General features: G+C 41.2%; 5 protein-coding genes and 1 long non-coding RNA gene across 21 annotated transcripts; all 6 read left to right on the top strand.

Annotated features, from left to right (window-relative positions):
- The first annotated feature begins 267 nt into the window (after nucleotides 1-267).
- On the top strand, nucleotides 268-8,986 carry LOC135347090 (probable cytochrome P450 49a1). Of its 14 annotated transcripts, none has more exons than XM_064544966.1 (18): nucleotides 268-549; nucleotides 631-731; nucleotides 1,912-2,269; nucleotides 2,350-2,533; nucleotides 3,018-3,188; nucleotides 3,247-3,398; nucleotides 3,483-3,561; nucleotides 3,602-3,750; nucleotides 3,897-3,940; nucleotides 4,051-5,041; nucleotides 5,114-5,261; nucleotides 5,816-6,003; nucleotides 6,092-6,273; nucleotides 6,367-6,537; nucleotides 6,597-6,760; nucleotides 8,044-8,331; nucleotides 8,423-8,465; nucleotides 8,706-8,986. In XM_064544966.1, the coding sequence occupies exons 4-9, from the start codon at nucleotides 2,381-2,383 to the stop codon at nucleotides 3,910-3,912; spliced, it is 720 nt and encodes a 239-aa protein (XP_064401036.1). In that variant the 5' UTR covers nucleotides 268-549; nucleotides 631-731; nucleotides 1,912-2,269; nucleotides 2,350-2,380; the 3' UTR covers nucleotides 3,913-3,940; nucleotides 4,051-5,041; nucleotides 5,114-5,261; nucleotides 5,816-6,003; nucleotides 6,092-6,273; nucleotides 6,367-6,537; nucleotides 6,597-6,760; nucleotides 8,044-8,331; nucleotides 8,423-8,465; nucleotides 8,706-8,986. The 14 variants fall into 14 exon arrangements, with proteins under 14 accessions (XP_064401036.1, XP_064401035.1, XP_064401027.1 ...); XM_064544965.1 differs by having other exon boundaries at nucleotides 3,235-3,398; nucleotides 4,051-4,956; XM_064544957.1 differs by having other exon boundaries at nucleotides 3,235-3,398.
- LOC135346459 (probable cytochrome P450 49a1) lies at nucleotides 6,502-8,816 on the top strand. Its single transcript, XM_064544079.1, has 4 exons — nucleotides 6,502-6,537; nucleotides 6,597-6,760; nucleotides 8,044-8,122; nucleotides 8,706-8,816. The coding sequence occupies exons 1-4, from the start codon at nucleotides 6,502-6,504 to the stop codon at nucleotides 8,814-8,816; spliced, it is 390 nt and encodes a 129-aa protein (XP_064400149.1).
- A 79-nt stretch (nucleotides 8,987-9,065) lies between the features above and the next one.
- On the top strand, nucleotides 9,066-13,135 carry LOC135347054 (probable cytochrome P450 49a1). The gene is made up of 10 exons (XM_064544895.1): nucleotides 9,066-9,421; nucleotides 9,896-10,043; nucleotides 10,130-10,320; nucleotides 10,442-10,623; nucleotides 10,681-10,851; nucleotides 10,909-11,072; nucleotides 11,845-11,923; nucleotides 11,979-12,135; nucleotides 12,195-12,238; nucleotides 12,360-13,135. The coding sequence occupies exons 1-10, from the start codon at nucleotides 9,157-9,159 to the stop codon at nucleotides 12,468-12,470; spliced, it is 1,512 nt and encodes a 503-aa protein (XP_064400965.1). The 5' UTR covers nucleotides 9,066-9,156; the 3' UTR covers nucleotides 12,471-13,135.
- A 135-nt stretch (nucleotides 13,136-13,270) lies between these two features.
- LOC135347052 (probable cytochrome P450 49a1) lies at nucleotides 13,271-18,507 on the top strand. 2 transcript variants are annotated; one of them, XM_064544893.1, is made up of 10 exons: nucleotides 13,271-14,094; nucleotides 14,227-14,374; nucleotides 14,476-14,663; nucleotides 15,156-15,337; nucleotides 15,395-15,565; nucleotides 15,627-15,790; nucleotides 15,899-15,977; nucleotides 16,025-16,181; nucleotides 16,289-16,332; nucleotides 18,308-18,507. In XM_064544893.1, the coding sequence occupies exons 1-10, from the start codon at nucleotides 13,827-13,829 to the stop codon at nucleotides 18,431-18,433; spliced, it is 1,527 nt and encodes a 508-aa protein (XP_064400963.1). In that variant the 5' UTR covers nucleotides 13,271-13,826; the 3' UTR covers nucleotides 18,434-18,507. The 2 variants fall into 2 exon arrangements, with proteins under 2 accessions (XP_064400963.1, XP_064400964.1); XM_064544894.1 differs by having other exon boundaries at nucleotides 14,208-14,374.
- Nucleotides 16,339-17,918, top strand: LOC135347080 (uncharacterized). Of its 2 annotated transcripts, XR_010398243.1 has the most exons (5): nucleotides 16,339-17,265; nucleotides 17,319-17,368; nucleotides 17,422-17,467; nucleotides 17,552-17,643; nucleotides 17,704-17,918. It is a non-coding gene; the product is annotated as an uncharacterized LOC135347080 (long non-coding RNA). The 2 variants fall into 2 exon arrangements; XR_010398242.1 differs by having other exon boundaries at nucleotides 17,552-17,918.
- Nucleotides 18,508-18,730: 223 nt separating the features above from the next.
- Nucleotides 18,731-20,360, top strand: LOC135347057 (uncharacterized). The gene is made up of 2 exons (XM_064544898.1): nucleotides 18,731-19,605; nucleotides 20,047-20,360. Exons 1-2 carry the CDS (start codon nucleotides 18,844-18,846, stop codon nucleotides 20,269-20,271), a joined length of 987 nt encoding a protein of 328 aa, XP_064400968.1. The 5' UTR covers nucleotides 18,731-18,843; the 3' UTR covers nucleotides 20,272-20,360.
- The last annotated feature ends 109 nt before the right edge of the window (nucleotides 20,361-20,469 follow it).

Raw genomic sequence — 20,469 nt, 5'->3', positions numbered from 1 at the left:
GTTGATGTTGTGTATACATGTGGTTTTGCATACACTGTAAAAAATGGTGTGTGGTTTTGACGCAAGTGCGTGACTATTGTGGCAACTATCAGGAAAAACGCACGAAAAAACGCACGTTTGCCACAATAGCCACGCACTCTGCGTCAAAACCACACATCATTTTTTACAGTGTATAGATCTAGATTATATCTAAATTTAATTATGTATGATGCACATGCGATGATTATAGGCTATATAATTATACCTCTTGAAAAACTCAGCAAAAATAGAGAGCTGGCTCAAAAATGCTTTCCTTTCTCAAGCAAAGGCCCATGCCAACCACCAGGCTTGCTGTGAGGTGTGTGACTACAAGCTCACATTCCAAGCAACAAGCTGCTACAAGACCACAACAAGCCAAACCATTCAACTCAATCCCAGGACCCAAGCCTCTGCCATTGCTAGGGAATCTGCTGGAGATATCCAAGGTTAGGAAGAGTGGTGAACCTCTTTGGGAGTTCTATGACAGAAAATTCAAGGAATATGGAGAAATCATGAAGATTACTTTACCAGGTTAAAAGAATTGCTAAACAGTAATTAATACACAGAAATTTGACATATTATTATAGATCTAGTTCCGGCATGCCGATGCAGGTGTTGGTCCCATGGTGATAGTGGCGGACCCTGATGTACTGGAGGAGGTACTCAGAGCTGAAGGGAAATATCCACAGAGAGACAAGTTGTTTAGTCCAAAGGTGAAATGGTTTTTTGACCAGCATGGAATACCAGCTGGGCTTGCTAAGTGAGTAAAAATTGAGGCATGTAACATTTCCCCAATTGCTATGTATAGTTGAAGTTCCAACGGATGCTGTAATAATGCTTTTTAGGCCACTCCAAGTGATGCGTACCGTATATTTCGAGGGTAAAACCTTTCGCTGACTGTTAGAAAGGTTTTATTTTCACGGAATAGCAGCGTTTTTGCAGTATAGCTATACATATCTGCTATGAGTTATATACCCCAGTGGCGTAGGAAGCACGGGTGCTCAGGGTGCTGGAGCACCCCCTTATCTCAAGCTATACCTTACCTACTTGCTCCATGAAGTTCAGAATAGCTAGCTAGCTAGCTAGTAGTCAGAGCTATTACTGAGCTAGCTATATACTAGCATAGTTACGTACACAGTACAAAGGTCAGCTAGATGAACCACATCGTAGATATCTCTTATAAATGTAGTAAAAATAATGACACAATGTAGATTAAATTTCATACTCTATAATAGCAGAACAATTTATCCAGGTATAGCTAAACATCACATAGAATTAATTATTTTGGCAAATTTTGATACTGATAATTTTATACCAAATTTGCTCAGAATTTATATCCGGGAATAGAATGCCAAAATTTTCCAGGGGCAAGCCCCTGGACCCCCAGATTTATCAGTGGCCTCTGGCCACCTCAGCACCCCCTTACAAAAACATCTTCCTACTCCTCTGATACCCTCGAATATACCTGCTATACGATAGCGCCACCTCAGCTATTTTTTTAGGGTTCTAAAATGCGCCACTGCGAATGAAATATTTGTTCTTGCGCTGTAATTACATCAGTATTGAACTCCCCGTTAGATTAACCGACATCCTCATGCACTGTCACCATGATCGCACATTTGCCCGGCTCCCAGTGAATGGGACCAAAGGAGGTCCAACAGGCGCGGTGCAGCTCAAGCAATTAGCACTAGCCTCTGACTATACACTCGGCAAAAACATATAGGGCGGGGAGTGGGCGAATAATTATTGCTCAATCAAAGGCTAATTACTTGAGCTGCACCTCGCCTGTCGTACCTCCTCTGGAATGGGACCAAAGTGTATGCCATTCATTTATATCGGTTCAAATTGATACGGCCCCAAAATAAACCCAACCCATACCTAGTTTCACTACAGTGAGGGAGAGGGCTGGAAGAAAGGTCGCGTTGCAATTAGCAAGCAAGCACTGCCCCGGAATGTGAACAGCTACATTGAGGGCCTGAACCCTATCTATCACACTCGATTCTCTGACCACCTGGATACAGCCCCAAAATAAACCCAACCCATACCTAGTTTCACTACAGTGAGGGAGAGGGCTGGAAGAAAGGTCGCGTTGCAATTAGCAAGCAAGCACTGCCCCGGAATGTGAACAGCTACATTGAGGGCCTGAACCCTATCTATCACACTCGATTCTCTGACCACCTGAGAAAGATAAGAAGTGAAGATGGTTTGATTGAGGATTTCACTCCACTCTCTCGAAAACTTACTATGGAAGGTAGGAATCTGTTCATGCACGGGATCCTTTCATTTGCAGCTTTTGTCGTGTGACTATATTTATACACTGCATGCTTGCAGCGACTGGAAAGTTTGTGTTTGATGCTGATATATGGATCTGTTGGTTAATCCGAAAGAAGAAGACCTCAAATTCCTCGATAAGGTCGATCAGTTTTTTGAGGCTGTCGGAAGGTTGGCGTATGAGCTTCCTCTGTACAAGATCTACAAGAACAATCTGTACCACTTCTTCATGGATGCTGTACACGTAAGCACAACACTTCTATGTCAATATAACGCAAGAGCGCATAAAAGAGAGAGACCGTGTAACTTACGCATCTGCTACAGTACGGGCAGAATCCAAAACCTCTACTATAAATACTTGAAATCGCTCACTGCTGCATGTGCATGGAATGTAATCCCACGTGACCATAGTTCTATTTATAGTAGTGGTTTTGGATTCTGCCCGTACTGTAGCAGACGGAAGTTACACGCTCTCTCTCTTTTATGTGCTCTTGTATAATGTTGTATCAAGGCCCAAAGAACAACAGCTACTTCAGTGATGTATAATTTATATTATATCTGCATTTATTTCAGTGCATTTTCACCCGCTAAAAATTAATGTTCTGCATGATATGCCACCCGCTTGGAGCCAAGTAATTGCACCCTGTCCATCACACGCTTCATAATTATTTGGAACCCACATTTTCACCAACTTTTATAAAATCCTGAAAGAAACACAAACTTTGCAGGGGTGCTTGTCACATGGTCACAAGCACGCCAACAGGTTGCAGGAGAAGCTGGAGAGAGGTGAGAGCAGTGAAGTACAGGGGATGCTGGAGCAATGGCTGAGAGAGAAGAAGATTACCACTGAGGAAGCTGTGGCAATGTCATCAGGAATGATCACTTCTGGTGTCCACACGGTATGCATGTATCTGCATTCTTGTGGTTTCACATCAGTCAAGACAGACTGCTTATCAGACAGTATTCCTCCTGTTTGAGTTGGCTAAGAACCCCGAGGTCCAGGAGCGGCTCTACCAGGAGATACAGAGTGTGATGGGGGAGAGACCTCCCACAGCTCAGGACCTAGAGGCAATGCCGTACCTCAGAGGATGCATCAAGGAGAGCTTCAGGTAAGTGTGACTGTGGCTGCATGTGAGAGTATTTGCAGCAAGGGTACATATTATAGGCATTTTAGCTGATTAATTATTGTGCAGAGTCAGGACAGTTGGACACAGTGTCCTCCGTGTTCTGAATGAGGATGCCGTCATCCATGGTTACCATGTACCTGCTGGGGTGAGTCAAAGTCGGCTTATATATTTTTAACCACATACAGGTGACTTTTCTCTACTCGAGTTACACGGCCTCCAATAATAACAAAATGTTTGATGAGCCATCAAAGTTCAAGCCAGAGAGGTGGATGAGAAAGGATGGACCACAGCAGCATCCCTTCTCACTGATGCCATTCGGTTTTGGACCCAGATGGTTGGTCCCAGACTAAAACGTTGCTTAATCGCCCCTCATCCCAAAAATATGTGTTTGAATGGTGGGCGTGGTTGTTATTTACCTTGCACTAGTTCTCTTATAAATTTTGAGCAGTGTTCGTCTCGACTGTACTGTCTTTTTATTAGGGAAAAGATTTGCTGAATTGGAATTGAAACTATTGCTGATTGAAGTAAGTTGTCTATATATAATTGATGCCTTCAATCAAATACCACAATAACTGCATGCAACCAACTGCATGTGAAGTCATCGCTCCCTTTGAACGCATGCATGCATGCACAGTTGGCTCGTAACTTCACTCTAAAGACAAGCAAGGAGGATCTGAAGATGATTGACAACGTGGCTGTGACAGTGGATGAGGACGTTCCCCTTTATTTTACAGACAGAAATTAGCAGGGACTCTTGTCGGTTTAAGGCCTCTGTTATTACTCTGCGTGTGGTGATGAAAATGTGGTTATGCAAAACTTAATGTAATGATCTTTACCGCCCGGCCAAAAATGGACATTGCTTTTATTCTCGGCGCTTTAGTCAATTTCTCAGGCCCTCACGCTTGGAATGTGGCAGCTTTCCAAAAAGAGCCCAATGTGGAGGCACTAAAAGAAGATTACTACATGTAAAACTACATGCATGTATGTAGATCTATAACCTTGTCCTTCGAAAGCCTCATTCAAATGCGTATAGAAACACATGCAGGTTGATAGTTAAATAGGGGATCGAGTGTCTGCATAAAAAAAGAGGTGTAATGAGAAGTAGTGCAGGACCCAACTGTTAAAGATAGCACAGATTGAGCCCCACCCCCAGCTAGTTGGAGCATGCAAAGACTTACCAACCCACCATCTGTTTGTTACTTCAGTGCACATGCTCTTTCGAGCATTGCAACATTAATTTTTGTGAAAAATACAGTTCCGCTTATTGAGAAAATCAGGGGTGTGTTTTCAATTAGATCTAACTATAATTGCCTCATTCGGACATTCCGCTGACTTTGGCCTAATCACCTATGCTAAAATTATAATGCTGTCTTTTCTCAAGCAAAGGCTCCCAACCACCAGGCTTGCTGTGAGGTGTGTGACTACAAGCTCACATTCCAAGCAACAAGCTGCTATAAGACCACAACAAGCCAAACCATTCAACTCAATCCCAGGACCCAAGCCTCTGCCATTACTGGGGAATCTGCTGGAGATATCCAAGGTTAGGAAGAGTGGTGAACCTTTCTGGGAGTTTTATGACAGAGGATTTAAGAAGTTTGGAGAAATTATGAAGATTACTTTACCAGGTTAAAAGAATTGCTATATGTACGGTAAACAGTCACACAGTATACATACTGAGTTCTGGCATGCCGATGCAGGTGTTGGTCCCATGGTGATAGTGGCGGACCCTGATGTACTGGAGGAGGTACTCAGAGCTGAAGGGAAATATCCACAGAGAGACAAGTTGTTTAGTCCTAAGATGAAATGGTTCAGTGACCAGCATGGAATACCAGCTACGTTTTCTAAGTGAGTAAAACAGAGACCAATTGCTGTATATATAGTACCGTAGTTGATGTAATTACAGTGCCATCATAGCTGAACGCTCGGGTCTTTATAACAAACGAACTGCCGCTTATAAACCAATTATTTTGCGACGTCATGAACATGACTGCATTGTATAGCTGTCTAGATGCAGATGTACCGAGACCAAGATATTCTACTATAGATTTATTTTGAGGGTATAAACTTTCGCGGAATGACTGTTTGCGGAATGCAAGTAGCTATGCAATAATACAAATGTTTGCGGTATACATGCTACGAAAATCATAAACATTTACCCACTGTACGGTAAGCGCCAGCTCAGATTGAACGCAACTGCAAAGTGGAATATTTTTTCTTGCGCTGTAATTAACTCCTCCGTCAGATTAACCGACATCCTCACACCTCACACAATGTCACCATGATCGCACATGTGCCCGGCTCCCAGTGAATGGGACCAAAGTGTATGCTAACATTCATTTACATCGGTTCAAATTGATCCGGCCCCAAAGTAAACCAAACCATACCTAGTTTTACTGCAGTGAGGGAGAAGACTGGAAGAGAGATCGCGCTGCAGTCAGCAAGCAAGCACTGCCCCGGAATGTGAACAGCTACATTGAGGGCCTGAACCCTATCTACACTCGATTCTCTGACCACCTGAGAAAGATAAGAAGTGAAGATGATTTGATTGAGGATTTCACTCCACTCTCTCGAAAACTTACAATGGAAGGTAGGAATCTGTTCATGCACGGGATCCTTTTATTTATGTTTATTGTAGCTTTGTCGTGTGACTATATTTATATACTGCATGCTTGCAGCGACTGGGAAGTTTGTGTTTGATGCTGATCTTGATCTGTTGGTTAATCCAAAAGAAGAAGACCTCAAATTCCTCGATAAGGTCAATCAGTTTTTCGAGGGTGTAGGAAGGTTGGCGTATGAGCTGCCTCTGTACAAGATCTACAAGAATAATCTGTACCACTTCTACTTGGATGCTTTACGCGTAAGCACTATAATTATGTCCCAAAGAAATTATTTGGAACCCATACACTCCCACAAAATCCCGAATCCTTCTGTGAACATACAAACTTTCCAGGGGTGCTTGTCACATGGTGGCAAGTACGCCAACAGGTTACAGGAGAAGCTGGAGAGAGGTGAGAGCAGTGAAGTACAGGGGATGCTGGAGCAATGACTGAGAGAGAAGAAGATTACCACTGAAGAAGCTGTGGTAATGTCATCAGCAATGCTCACTGCTGGGGTTCACACGGTAACTGTACCTGCATTCTTGTGTTTCATATCAGTCATTATGTTTTTATTTGTATTCAGACTGCCTATCAGTCCACGTTCCTCCTGTTTGAGTTGGCAAAGAACCCTGAGGTCCAGGAGCGGCTCTACCAGGAGATACAGAGTGTGGTGGGGGAGCGACCTCCCACAGCTCAGGACCTAGAGGCAATGCCGTACCTCGGAGGATGCATCAAGGAGAGCCTGAGGTGAGTGTATATAACTTTTGCCACTTGCTGATGAACCAGAATAATAGTTAGACACTGTTTTGAGGTATATAGAAGCCAGAAGGCACTGATTTAGTATCCCAAGCGTAGCGAGAGTATAATTAATTATATTTACAAGTGGCTGAGGGAAAATCTCATAGACACCTCCAAACTGTGTCTAGATACTATAGAGTGCGCATGTGCAAACCTCGCCCTCGAAGCTTGACTAGTATAACAAGACACTTTGCTTAACAATGGGTCCCATAGTATAGTATACCGTATAATCTGGTTAATAAGCGCACACCAACTAATAGGCGCATACTGGTTAGCAGACCAAGAGCCTTGATAGAAGGTGCATAGTTCTCCGCCTAACAACTGGTCTCCACACTTCTTTAAGGTTAGGGTATTGTGTTTCGCCCCCGCGATATTTATGGAGTATGAATATCATTATCGCTATGTTTTTAGTGGAGCATCAGACAAGTTGTACTAGAGTTTTCTTGCATCAATTCTTAGCATGGATAAACCCGGGAATCTCCAACTGTGGACTCTAAAGAAAGATAGGTAGGGGCAGGGCCAGGCGAAGAGAAATTTTGAAAAAAGTCTATCTGGTTGGAGCTAGCCTCCTGTTTATCGGGAGATCAAGGGTATTTTAGATACTTACCGTCTACTCTTAGCTTTTACTCGCCGGTATGAAGTTTTACAACAAATATCTCTTCGTCTGGCCCTCTGGAAGGTACTTAGCTACGTATAGATACCAATAAAGCTTGCTAAAAGTGCTTACTGCTTATAAATTGACGCAAAAAATAGTCTATATACTTGTGGTTTTGATGCCCGCTTTTCTCATTCATGCATCTTCATAATCATGGCGTTCTTACACAAAACAATAGCAATAGAGTTGATAATCGTACAATAATAAGTACAGCGACTTCTTTGAACCTGCAAAAGAGAAAAACTGACATAATTAAATCATGAATATTCATGAGTGACCATAATACCCTAACCTTAAGTCTATATACAACTATACCGGTAGTTGTGTTACTGCTGTCAGATATAACTATAGACCTCTGCAGACAAACGATCGAGCTAGCTAATGGAGATTTGCTTCATTGAAACGTCATGGACTTTATGGGCGTGGTTAATCTCTATAAGCGCACCTGAATAATAGATGCATAGAGGCCTGCTCTTTTCCCTATCGGCGCATGCGCTTACTAACCAGATTATACGGCTCTTCTGAGGCACTTTTCTTCATGTACTTCCCATGCAGTTATGTACATCATTTTCTGTAGAGTCAGGACAGTTACTAATCTCCTCGCCCGTGTTCTGAAAAAGGATGCCGTCATCCATGGTTACTATGTGCCTGCCGGGGTGAGTCAATTAAAGCTTGCTAATAATTATTCCATTCTTCTAACATGTACACGTGACTTTGTTTTCCTCAATTTACACGGCTGCAAGGCACGAACAAATATTTGATGAGCCATCAAAGTTCAAGCCAGAGAGGTGGATGAGAAAGGATGGACCACAGCAGCATCCCTTCTCACTACTGCCATTTGGGTTTGGACCCAGACAATGCTATGGTGGGTCCCAGACTGAACGTTGCTTATCATAATTACCGGATTGCATGTGACACTATAATTATCACATCATATACGATTATAATTAATATAGGGAAAGATTTGCTGTATTGGAAATAAAACTACTGCTGGTTGAAGTAAGTTGGTTTATCGTCTGCTTTAAAACTCAATAATTCATACCTATAGTATAGCCTCGATTCCAGGCCGCTAAGAGAGTTGACTAATTGTTTAGGCCTTGAGAAGGAGGCTAACCTATAGTACTACCATAAGCCACATGCATTGCTCTTTTATCTGATCGTATAGTACTACCATGGGCCACATGCATTGCTCTTTTATCTGATCGTAATGTCTCTTTGAACCCATGCATGCATGCACAGATGGCTCGTAACTTCACTCTAAAGACAAGCAAGGACGACCTGAAGATGATTGACAACGTGTCTGTGACAGTGGATGAGGACGTTCCCCTCTATTTTACGGACAGAAAATAGCTATAATTAATGTCGTTTGAATTCTTTAGCCTGAGTTATTGCTCTGCATGTGTGTTAGCTACGTATACAGTGATTCAGTTTGTTAAGGCCTATATACTCATAAATTATTTTTGTGCCGCATGCATGGACCTACTCTCGGTAGTGGGAGAGATAAAATTTTTTTTACCTCACAGTCACAACTTGATCTTATAAATCCATGCACTTATATAATTATGACTATACAGTCACATGTTAATAAAATACATTTGATGTGGTTTTGCACATGCAATACGTCAATACAAGAGTGGTTTTTGACCTCTTTGTGGCTATATAAACAACTCAGCAGAGGTGCTGGCTCAAAATGCTGTCCTTTCTCAAGCAATGGTCCATGCCAACCACCAGGCTTGCTGTGAGGTGTGTGACTACAAGCTCACATTCCAAGCAACAAGCTGCTACAAGACCACAACAAGCCAAACCATTCAACTCAATCCCAGGACCCAAGCCTCTGCCATTACTGGGGAATTTTCTAGATATAGCCAAGGTTAGGAAGAGTGGCGAAAATCTTGCCGAGTTCTACGACAAAGGATTCAAGAAATATGGAGAAATCATGAAAATGACTTTACCAGGTTAACGTAATGTAAACGTTCGTTCGTTATAATCCTATACGTAGCTTGTTATTATCGAGGTTTTCGAGGATTGACCCAGAAATACGAAAATTTAGTGCCTCGAAAATTGGAGCATCCGGTATTACTGTAGGGGTGTGGTTATTTTAACCTCTATCCTCGAAATGTTTAGTCTGGGCAATCCGTGAAAACTTAGTGCCTGAAAATGAATCTGCAATACTATATTCATAGTAAGGCGCTCCATCCCCTCCCTCATCTGCATGCTCCTGATTAAGTTCACTAAAAGTTTACTAGAATAGTTTCTGGTGAAAAACCTTTTGCGAGGTGAGCGAAATCAGCATGCATACAAATTGACCATTTGTCTAACTATTGCATGCCATGCAGTACTGATTAAGGTTTTGCGACTTTATATTATGCGTCAATGCTCGCTATGTTCGCGTACGTGTGATGCTCGTAAAACATTCTAGTAATGTACAGGTGTTGGTCCCATGGTGATAGTGGCGGACCCTGATGTACTGGAGGAGGTACTCAGAGCTGAAGGGAAATATCCACAGAGAGACAAGTTGTTTAGTCCAAAGATGAAATGGTTTATGGACCAGCATGGAACACCAGCTGGAATGTTTCAGTAAGAAAAAATTCCCCAAATGAATGCTTATATCTACAACAGGGTCGTTTCAAGATGATTTCCAACCACTTTATTCTACAAAACAGAAGTGAGGGAGAAGACTGGAAGCGAAAGCGTGTTGCAGCTAGCAAGCAAGTACTGCCCCGGAATGTGAACAGCTACATTGAGGGCCTGAACCCTATCTACACTCGATTCTCTGACCATCTGAGAAAGATAAGAAGTGATGATGGTTTGATTGAGGATTTCACTCCACTCTCTAGGAAATTAACTATGGAAGGTTTGTATGAATCTATAGTATTTATGGGATCCTCTAAACTAACACATTATAGTGGAGCTCATCTATATACTCACATCCATGTGCTCCTGATGCCGTATATATACACACTGCATACTTTCAGCAACTGGGAAGTTTGTGTTTGATGCTGATATGGATCTGCTGGTTAATCCGAATGAGGAGGATATCAAATTCCTCGATAATGTCAACCAGTATTTCGAGGGAATGGGAAGGTTGGCGTATGAGCTTCCTCTGTACAAGATCTACAAAAACAATCTGTACCACTTCTACATGGATGCTATACAAGTTTGTGTTAATATCAATAATTATGTTGTTTCAGTTATGCATATACATTATTTTCAGGGGACCTATGATCATAGCAGCAAGTACGCCAACAGGTTGCAGGAGAAGCTAGAGAGAGGTGAGAGCAGTGATGTACAGGGGATGCTGGAGCAATGGCTGAGTGAGAAGAAGATGTCTACTAAAGAAGCTGTGGTATTATCATCAGGAATGCTTATCGCCGGGGTCCACACGGTATATCCATGCATATATAGGTATTGCATTCTTGTTGTTTCACATGTTTGTATTCAGACTGCCTATCAGTCCACGTACCTCCTGTTTGAGTTGGCTAGGAACCCTGAGGTCCAGGAGCGGCTCTACCAGGAGATACAGAGTGTGGTGAGAGAGCGACCTTCCACAGCTCAGGACCTAGAGGCAATGCCCTACCTCAGAGGATGCATCAAGGAGTGCTTCAGGTATATAAGGGTGCTTGTATAACATGATGTGCTCTACCTAAGGACCCTCTCTTTTATACCGTGACAAAAATTCTAAAATTAGGAAAGCACATTTTTGTGCAGGCGTCCGAAATTGTAAATGTGGTTTGTCAAAAACAAAACATACACAGTGCAGTGCTCGGCAGGGCAAAGAGTGATTACTAGTAGTCCAGGGTGTCATACAGGATTTTTAAGTAGAGGGGGAGATAAGAAAAGTAACCAAAACATTTTGCTAAAAAAAGAGTCAACTGTTATTTCAATACCCTGTTATAGTAGGACACTCAGTCATACAACTATAGTACCTGTATAGTAGGACACTCAGTCATACAACTAGTACCTGAATGCAAAAAAGGGGGGGGGGCTAGGGGGGATATCCCCCCTTTCCCCTCCCCCTGTATGACACCCTGAGTACTATAGTTTGTACTACCTCGTGCATGCAGTTCTATATATGTATTCCCTCGGGGAATACATAGAACTGTCCTCGGTAGTCCAAATCCAATACATGCATACAACTATTATATACTCGTCAGAGTGCAGGGTACATTATATACTAGGAGCGTCTTACTACGTGGATTCTATATAATTATGCTATAACTTATGTATATACATTATTCGTGAATTATTAAATCAGCCACACAACATTTATATAGCACATTACAAACAAGTAAATGTGGTTAGAGGATATAATTATAGTGAATCCGCACTAGTACGACGCTCCATCCCCTCATCTGCTCCATGATTAATTATTGTGCAGAGTCAGGAGAGTTGGAAACAGTGTCCTCCGTGTTCTGAATGAGGATGCCGTCATCCATGGTTACCATGTACCTGCCGGGGTGAGTCAAAGTCGGCTTTTGATTTTTAATAATTCTTTAACCACTGTACATGCAGGTGACTTTTCTCTACTCGAGTCACACGGCCTCCAATAATGACAAACTATTTGAGGAGCCATCAAAGTTCAAGCCAGAGAGGTGGATGAGAAAGGATGGACCACAGCAGCATCCCTTCTCAATACTGCCGTTTGGGTTTGGACCTAGAAATTGCTATGGTGGGTCCTACGTAGACTGTTTGAATGTTGCTTATCATAATAATTATGCATGTCTATAGGGAAAAGATTTGCAGAATTGGAAATGAAACTATTGCTGATTGAAGTAAGTCAGAACTTTGTGGTATCCGTGTATTGTCTGCTTGTAAACTGTTCACCGCAATACTGTAACTATAATGTTGTAAGTCATGGCTCATGTCTCTTTGAACCCATGCATGCATGCACAGATGGTTCGTAACTTCACTCTAAAAACAAGCAAGGAGGACCTGAAAATGGTTGAGCAATTGGTCGTCATAGTAAAGGAGGACGTGCCTCTTTATTTTACCGACAGAAATTAATTTGTTATAGCAGGGAACTAAAATTCTGTCATTTTAGTATCAATCTGTTCGTTGTATGCAGTGCAGGGTTACCGAATAGCAGGTAATTTTTTTTTTGTGGCAAATTTTTGTATATTTCAATTGAATCTAGCGGTAGAATAATTTCGTAGTTTTAATTTTTGTATGATTCTCTTCAGTACGAAGTATATATACCACCATACAAAAGTAACCTGCTATACGTAGTATACGGTATATTTGTAACAACGTATGCCGGCACATGATGTTGTAATACAATAATCGGCCACTTAGCACCTATAACATAAATCAAGTTAGTATAAGTCTCAGGCAAAGAACTATACTTGTGTGGTGCATGTGTACATGCATGTATGACATTGTGGTTTTGCACATGCATGTATGACATTGTGGTTTTGCACATGCATACACACTATATAATGATGTTGCACATGTATCTCTTTCCTTGGCAATCTGTTGTAGAAATTACAACAACGGTAACGAATCGTTATGATGAATTAGATGAAGTTGTATGTGAGCTCCTCCCTGACAAACAAACTGTAGTCTAGGTAACGGCCTTATCAGTCAAGTAGGCTAAAAATCTGTGTCCTTTGATGTAAGCTTTGATGTCTCTTTGTGCATATGTAGTTAAAAAAAAAAAAAAAAAAAGAAACCTTTGACTAGCTAGGAAGAGTAGCAGTAGTAGTAGGAAGAGTAGCAGTAGTAGTAGCAGTGCAAGCAGGACTAGACTAGATTAAAAAGTTGGTGGAACGAATAACTGACCGTTTGGACGTCACCTGGCTGCCAGACTTTCATCTCGACTCTTCCCCCTGAGTAGCTGGCCTTTCTCTAAGCCACAAAACTGAGCAAGAAGCTGAAGAAGCAGCTAGACAGAGACATGTACCTAGCCTTGAGAATTGGGAGGCGTGGCTCAACTAGTTAGCCCAGCCCAGAGGAATTGTTACCGTGGGTATAGTATAGTACTGAACAACCGTAGAAGTAGGGCTACCCCTGGCTTTACTGAATTAACTAGCTGTGTCTGCTGTCTAGTTGGACCAGATTTAGCTAGATAATGGGGTAGAGAATAGTTGAGCGGTGCTGTGTGTAGCTAACAAGCTAGAACTGGGAGTCCCAGCTAGAATTGCTAGCCGGATCTAGACTAATAGAATGACATGGAGGCGTGGTGAGGCCGGATCCACACTAATTGATCGACCTAAAGACGCTCCTGTTCCAGATTTTCACGAACGGCAAGGAAAGGGATATACAAGCTATTTATATTACATGCATGAACTCTTTACAATAGTGGTTTTTTTGACCTCTTGTGATAATAATTACCACTAAGCAAAAAATAAGAGCTGGCTCAAAATGCTGTCCTTTCTCAGGCAATGGCCCATGCCAACCCGCACCAGGCTTGCTGTGAGGTGTGTGTCTACAAGCTCACATTCCAAGCAACAAGCTGCTACAAGACCACAACAAGCCAAACCATTCAACTCAATCCCAGGACCCAAGCCTCTGCCATTGCTGGGGAATTTTCTAGATATAGCCAAGGCTAGGAAGAGTGGTGAAAATCTTGCCGATTTCTACGACAAAGGATTCAAGAAATATGGAGAAATCATGAAAATGACTTTACCAGGTTAATTATTACATTTACTGGTCTATAGATCTACTAGACTACTAAATATTAATAAAATATTAATGTCACAGCCCGGTCACAATACAATGCATGCATGTAACTTTCATTCTTAGTTCCGGCATGCCGATGCAGGAGTTGGTCCCATGGTGATAGTGGCGCACCCTGATGCACTGGAGGAGGTGCTCAGAGCTGAAGGGAAATATCCACAGAGAGACAAGTTGTTTAGTCCAAAGATGAAATGGTTTTTTGACCAGCATGGAACACCAGCTGGATTATTCAAGTGATTTCAGTATAGAGAATTATAACATTTCCCTATGCTTGTTTGTACGTACTATACGTGGCCGATTCACACCACAGTGTTAAACTATATACCTATTGCAGCGAGGGGGAAGATTGGAAGCGAGATCGTGTTGCAATCAGCAAGCAAGTACTGCCCCGGAATGTGAACAGCTACATTGAGGGCCTGAACCCTATCTACACTCGATTCTCTGACCACCTGAGAAAGATAAGAAGTGAAGATGGTTTGATTGAGGATTTCACTCTACTCTCTCGAAAAGTTACTATGGAAGGTAGGAATTAATCTACGTATATAGTAATACAATAGACTCTCGTCCCCCTTGGGACAGTGCATTCGAGGCGAGGTAGGAGGTGGCTGCATTTCAGAAAATAGCCACGGCTAAAAAAGTGGTCCCTATATACCTCGAATAATAATGCGGTTCTGTCTCGAGGATAATGAATCATTATAATTATGCTCTCTATTTAATTAAGTGTAATCCTTTTATCTGCCAAACCACACCCAAAAACGTCATATCTGGCCGTACTAAATATGCATAAGAAAGTTTGGGGCAACCAGTACTGGTCAGTATAAGGAATAGCGAGTGGCCGCATTTCAGGGCGAGTTTTGTGAAGTAAAGATCAAGCTAGTAATCCGTGCCAAGCGAAACGACCGGTAGCGAGGTGACCATACTTCAGAGAGCTGGATTAGCGAGAGTCTACTGTAATTGTATTACAGTTTTGTCATGCGTTACGTGTTAATCTACATAGCTGCATGCTAATTGCAGCGACTGGGAAGTTTGTGTTTGGTGCTGATCTAGACCTACTGAATAATCCAAAGGAGGATGACATCAAATTCCTTGACAATGTGAATCAGACTTTCGAGGGTATGGGAAGGTTGGCGTATGAGCTGCCTCTGTACAAACTCTACAAGAACAATCTGTACCACTTCTATATGGACGCTTTACATGCAAGTTTGTGTTAATATCAATAATATTATGTTGTTTCAGTTATGCATTGTTTTCAGGGGACCTATGTTCATAGTAGCAAGTACGCCAACAGGTTACAGGAGAAGCTGGAGAGAGGTGAGAGCAGTGAATTACAGGGGATGCTGGAGCAATGGCTGAGAGAAAAGAAGTTGACCACTGAAGTAGCTATAGCATTATCAGCTTCAATGTTCACCGCTGGGGTCCACACGGTAACTATATATAGAGAATTGCATTCTGTTGGTTTCACATGATGTTTTTATTTGAGCTTAGACTGCCTATCAGTCCACGTATCTCCTGTTTGAGTTGGCTAAGAACCCTGAGGTCCAGGAGCGGCTCTATCAGGAGATACAGAGTGTGGTGGGGGAGCGACCTCCCACAGCTCAGGACCTAGAGGCAATGCCGTACCTCAGAGGATGCATCAAAGAAGGCTTCAGGTACCTATGAGTATTGTGTCAACTGTACCTATAATGTGCATGTTGCATGGAGAGTACCTATATATAATGAGTCATCATTATTAATTTTTTGCACATGACTGTGTGCAGAGTGAGGGGAGCAGTAAATAGCCTCAACCGTGTTCTGAGTGAGGATGCCGTCATCCATGGTTACCATGTACCTGCTGGGGTGAGTCAAAGTCGGCTTATAATTATAGACTGATTTTTAAAGCACAGGTGAATTTGGTATACGCGAGTTACACGGCTTCCAATAATGACAAACTGTATGATGAGCCATCAAAGTTCAAGCCAGAGAGGTGGATGAGAAAGGATGGACCACAGCAGCATCCCTTCTCACTGCTGCCATTTGGGTTTGGACCCAGACAATGTTATGGTTGGTCCCAGACTGAGGGGATTAATGACTGTTGCCTGTATATATTGCTTTTAATCTATTTACAGTGCATATAATTATATACTTATCAATTTCGTTTTTTATTATAGGGAAAAGACTTGCTGAATTGGAACTGAAACTACTGCTGGTGGAAGTAAGTCAGGATTTGATTGTCACTGGTATATTGATGTGGTCTGTTTACCACAATACAGTGGAACCTTTTATAACGTACTCTCTGAGTAGCGGACCCCTCTATTATAGCGGAGCATGCATTCCTGTATACCAACTGATGTACTTGCAGCCACGATTACCGCACATTATTATTTCTATATTATGGACCAATTAACCCCCCCCCAATAAAGACCATGCATGACACATCCAAATAACAGACAAAACCCAGTCCTGCACCAACTTATCTGTTATTCAGAGGTTCCACTGTACACACTTTATGCAACTACACTGCAAACAATTTTGTTTGAAACTACATTGCATAGTCGTTTTAACACTATTCTTAAACAGTTGAATCAACTTAATATTTAGTAAAATAAAAAGACAACGTTAAAATAATCAGTATATGTGGTTTTAACTTAAAATATTGTAGAATCACACAATGTCTTTTATTTCTACAATAATTTACATAGAATCTATTATTGATATCTTAAATCAAACTAACAAACTCATTTTGATTAAATTATATTTGAAACTCTATCATGCAGCATGTTAGAATACAATATATAAATTTAGATTTAACAATAATAATATTTGTTCTAACACAGGCACACATATAATTATATACAATCAATATTTTTAACAATCCATTTATAATAGCATGAGTGATGTGAAATTATATACAGTCATGAACATTGTAAGGAAATGTACAAGTTTGCATAGAACCATAGATATTAGAGGACCTAGAAACTAAAATGAAATTGTGGGCGTGGCTATGCTAAGTCTAAGATTGCGCATGCTCAGTAGATCTAGAGCTGTGAAACCATGTGCTCCAAGAAAAGAGAAGACGATTATCCTTTCTATATTATGCTGGACATTTGCTGCTATAAATCTGACTGTGATGATACTTCTGTGAGAGGTGAGGGACAGACATGAAGTGTTCTCAACAGTATAATTATAAGACTTTAATAGGTATGACTGACTACACCAAGTGGATGATGATACTTTTAGTTCTGTGAGAGGTGAGGGACAGACATGAAATGTTCTCAACAGTATAATTATAAGGCTTTAATAGGTATGACTGTGACTACACCAAGTGGATGATGATACTTCTGTGAGAGGTGAGGGACAGACATAAAGTGTCTAGTTTTCTGGTGAACACTGTCACTGTCAATATACCTCTAAGCATATACTTTTTCCTACAGAAATTCCTTAAACTGGCAAGCTTGACATGCGAGAACAAACGAAACAAACAGACGAATGGATAGAAGTGGCGTCATTGTTGGATATCCTCTCGGTGATTGATAATACACGGTAATAATTAATATCAATAACAATGATGTATTTACTATTATAGGTGGACTCTGCGTGGTCAAGAGTGATCGGTCTGCTATACTTGTGAGTCCAGTATGTTACACCAAGAAGAACTATTCCTTGGGCTAATTAATTTAAAACTGTCCTTCTAATTTAACATTGTATACCATTGTCTCACTCAGTTGTCACGAACGTTTCCTATCACTATTTTTGTATTAACATGTTATTTATTGAATTGAATAATAATTGTTATACCGATTCATTTGTAAATCGTTGTTTTAGGAATTTATTTAGCTATAATGAGTCTTATTTATTATAATAAGTATTTTCTTAATGGTTGTTTTAATGTATGGCTTAAGTAGATTTGACAATAAAACACATAGTTTTAACCTAGCAATAATAATGTTAAAACTACATTTATACATTAATACTTATAAGTATTTTTAAATAGTTGTTATAATTATTACATAAAAGTTGAATTGACGCTTTTTGTACTTCGTTAAAGCTACATTAATAAATGTCACCTCAGTTTCAATTGTTTTGACCATTAAAAAAATTGTTAAATTGATTAATTTTTTTTGTAGTGTAACTGTGTAGTCATGTCCAAATAATATATGTACTTTGAACCCGTGTGCATGCATGCACAGATGGCTCGTAACTTCACTCTAAAGACAAGCAAGGAGGATCTGAAGATGATTGAGCAATTGGCTGTCGTAGTGGAAGAAGACGTACCTCTTTATTTTACTGACAGAAATTTAGATTATATAGTATAGTATAGACGTGCATGTGTTTATTTGTGCACTCAACTTGATGACCACTCAGTCTCTGTGTATAGTTCTGTAATGTTCTTTTGTGCAAAATAAGTTTCGGTTTCGATCCTAGGCCGCTATGGAAAAGGGCCTGGGATCGAGGCTAACCATAGCCTTCCTAGCCTCTATTTCAGCCCTTGAAAGCGTCCTGTAATCGAGGCTATCACAAACCCATTGCGGCCTGGTATGGAGGCTATCACAACTGGTATGTACTAGCCTCGATTCAAGGCCGATTAATCGGCCTTGAATCGAGGCTAGGTATGTACACTAGACTGTGTTTCTTTTATCTATGGTTTCTGTTGCCAATCTTACTTGTACTCTTCTATCTATGATCCTACCTACGGTACCGCGTACCTCAGTCCTGTACTGATTGTATGGCCATGGCTAGACTGCTAATTAATAAGCTAGCCCGATCTCAAGTTACTAATCGTGTCATGCTGATTAGACCATCTTGTTTCAAGTACAACCAAGAAACAGCGGGAGACAACGCGTTCCAGGCCCAGCTCGAGGGCCTAACTGACAGCCAAGCACAAGAGGGTGCTCTCAAAGAGTTCAAATCACTTGTCACAAAGCTGACAGAAGTCAATATTGCAGTGAAGATATTTGAAGACACAGTAAAAGTTTCGCCCGATGCGGTGTTTCCGAACAATTGGTTATCCTTTCACCACGACGACAACAACGTTTCAAGGCTAGTCGTATACCCTATGCTGTCGGACAAGAGAAAACTTGAACGCAATCTCGATATTGTGAAATATTGGCAGGAAACGTTGAGTTTAAGTGTTGTCGACTACAGCCACTATGAGCGAGAGGGTAAGTATCTCGAGGGTACTGGGAGCATGGTCCTAGACAGAGTCAACAAACTCGCCTACGCTTGCATCTCACCACGTACAAATGTTGAAGTATTGGATATATTTTGTAAAGACTTTGGATACACTTCTGTTCCATTCAGAGCTAAACTGTCCCCAATGAACGATGGAGAACTTCACGATGTATACCACACTAACGTTATTCTGAGTGTGTGTGATGGATTTGCTGTCATTTGTCTGGAGGGTATAGTGGACAATGTGGAGAGAGAGGATGTGGTGCAATCATTGAAGAAGTCTAATAAAGAAGTGGTTGCCATTACTGGGAAGCAGGTGAGAGGTTAGCGATTACCTGAGAATGTGGCTAAGAATGTTAACCACTGTACACGACCGTAAACAAATTATCGTTGTGTTTAACACCGCACTGTAATTTTAGACTTTAGATTTTTTTAGCAACAATCATGGTCGATCAGTTCCCACTCTGAGTTTCCCTGTGATTGCAAAATTAATGCAAAAATGTTCATAATAATTGTCATGACTTGTGTGTATTAGCAATAGTAGCGTATGTTATGATGTTATATTATAGCTTTGTTATGTAGCTTTGATACATCCACCGAGACAATAGATGATACGACACATTAGTTAGATCAATTTATTATGTACTTTGTAGGAACTCTCAACACTGCAAACACACACACACACACGTACACACGCACACACACCTACCCACACACACACACACACACACACACACACACCCACACACACACACAGGTATCTGAGTTTGCTGGTAATGTGCTACAGCTGGCTGGTCAGGATGGACGCACTCACCTGGTGATGTCATCACGAGCACACGCCTCCTTCACGCCAGAGCAACTCTCAGTATTCCAGTCTCACTGTGACAGTTGTGTGGTTGTACCACTCGACCTCATTGAGACTCTCGGAGGAGGCGGAGTCAGATGTATGATTGCTGAGGTCTTCCCATCTGACAAACATTAAATTCTAGACTCTGTATATCTATTATCATGAAATTTATGTGTAAGGTGTAAAAACTTTTACATGTATGACGCTCTTTGCCGGAACACAAAGGAATGTTGAATCTTTTTCATAAAGATATTCATGACTGTTTGGTTGGTGTCGCTCTAATTAAAAGAAAAACACATGGCAAAAGTAATTTTGTAATCAATAAATACCAGC

This window comes from Halichondria panicea, chromosome 13, assembly GCF_963675165.1.
Source record: "Halichondria panicea chromosome 13, odHalPani1.1, whole genome shotgun sequence".
Taxonomy (NCBI): Eukaryota; Metazoa; Porifera; class Demospongiae; order Suberitida; family Halichondriidae; genus Halichondria; species Halichondria panicea.
This window is presented reverse-complemented; position numbering and strand designations above follow the sequence as displayed.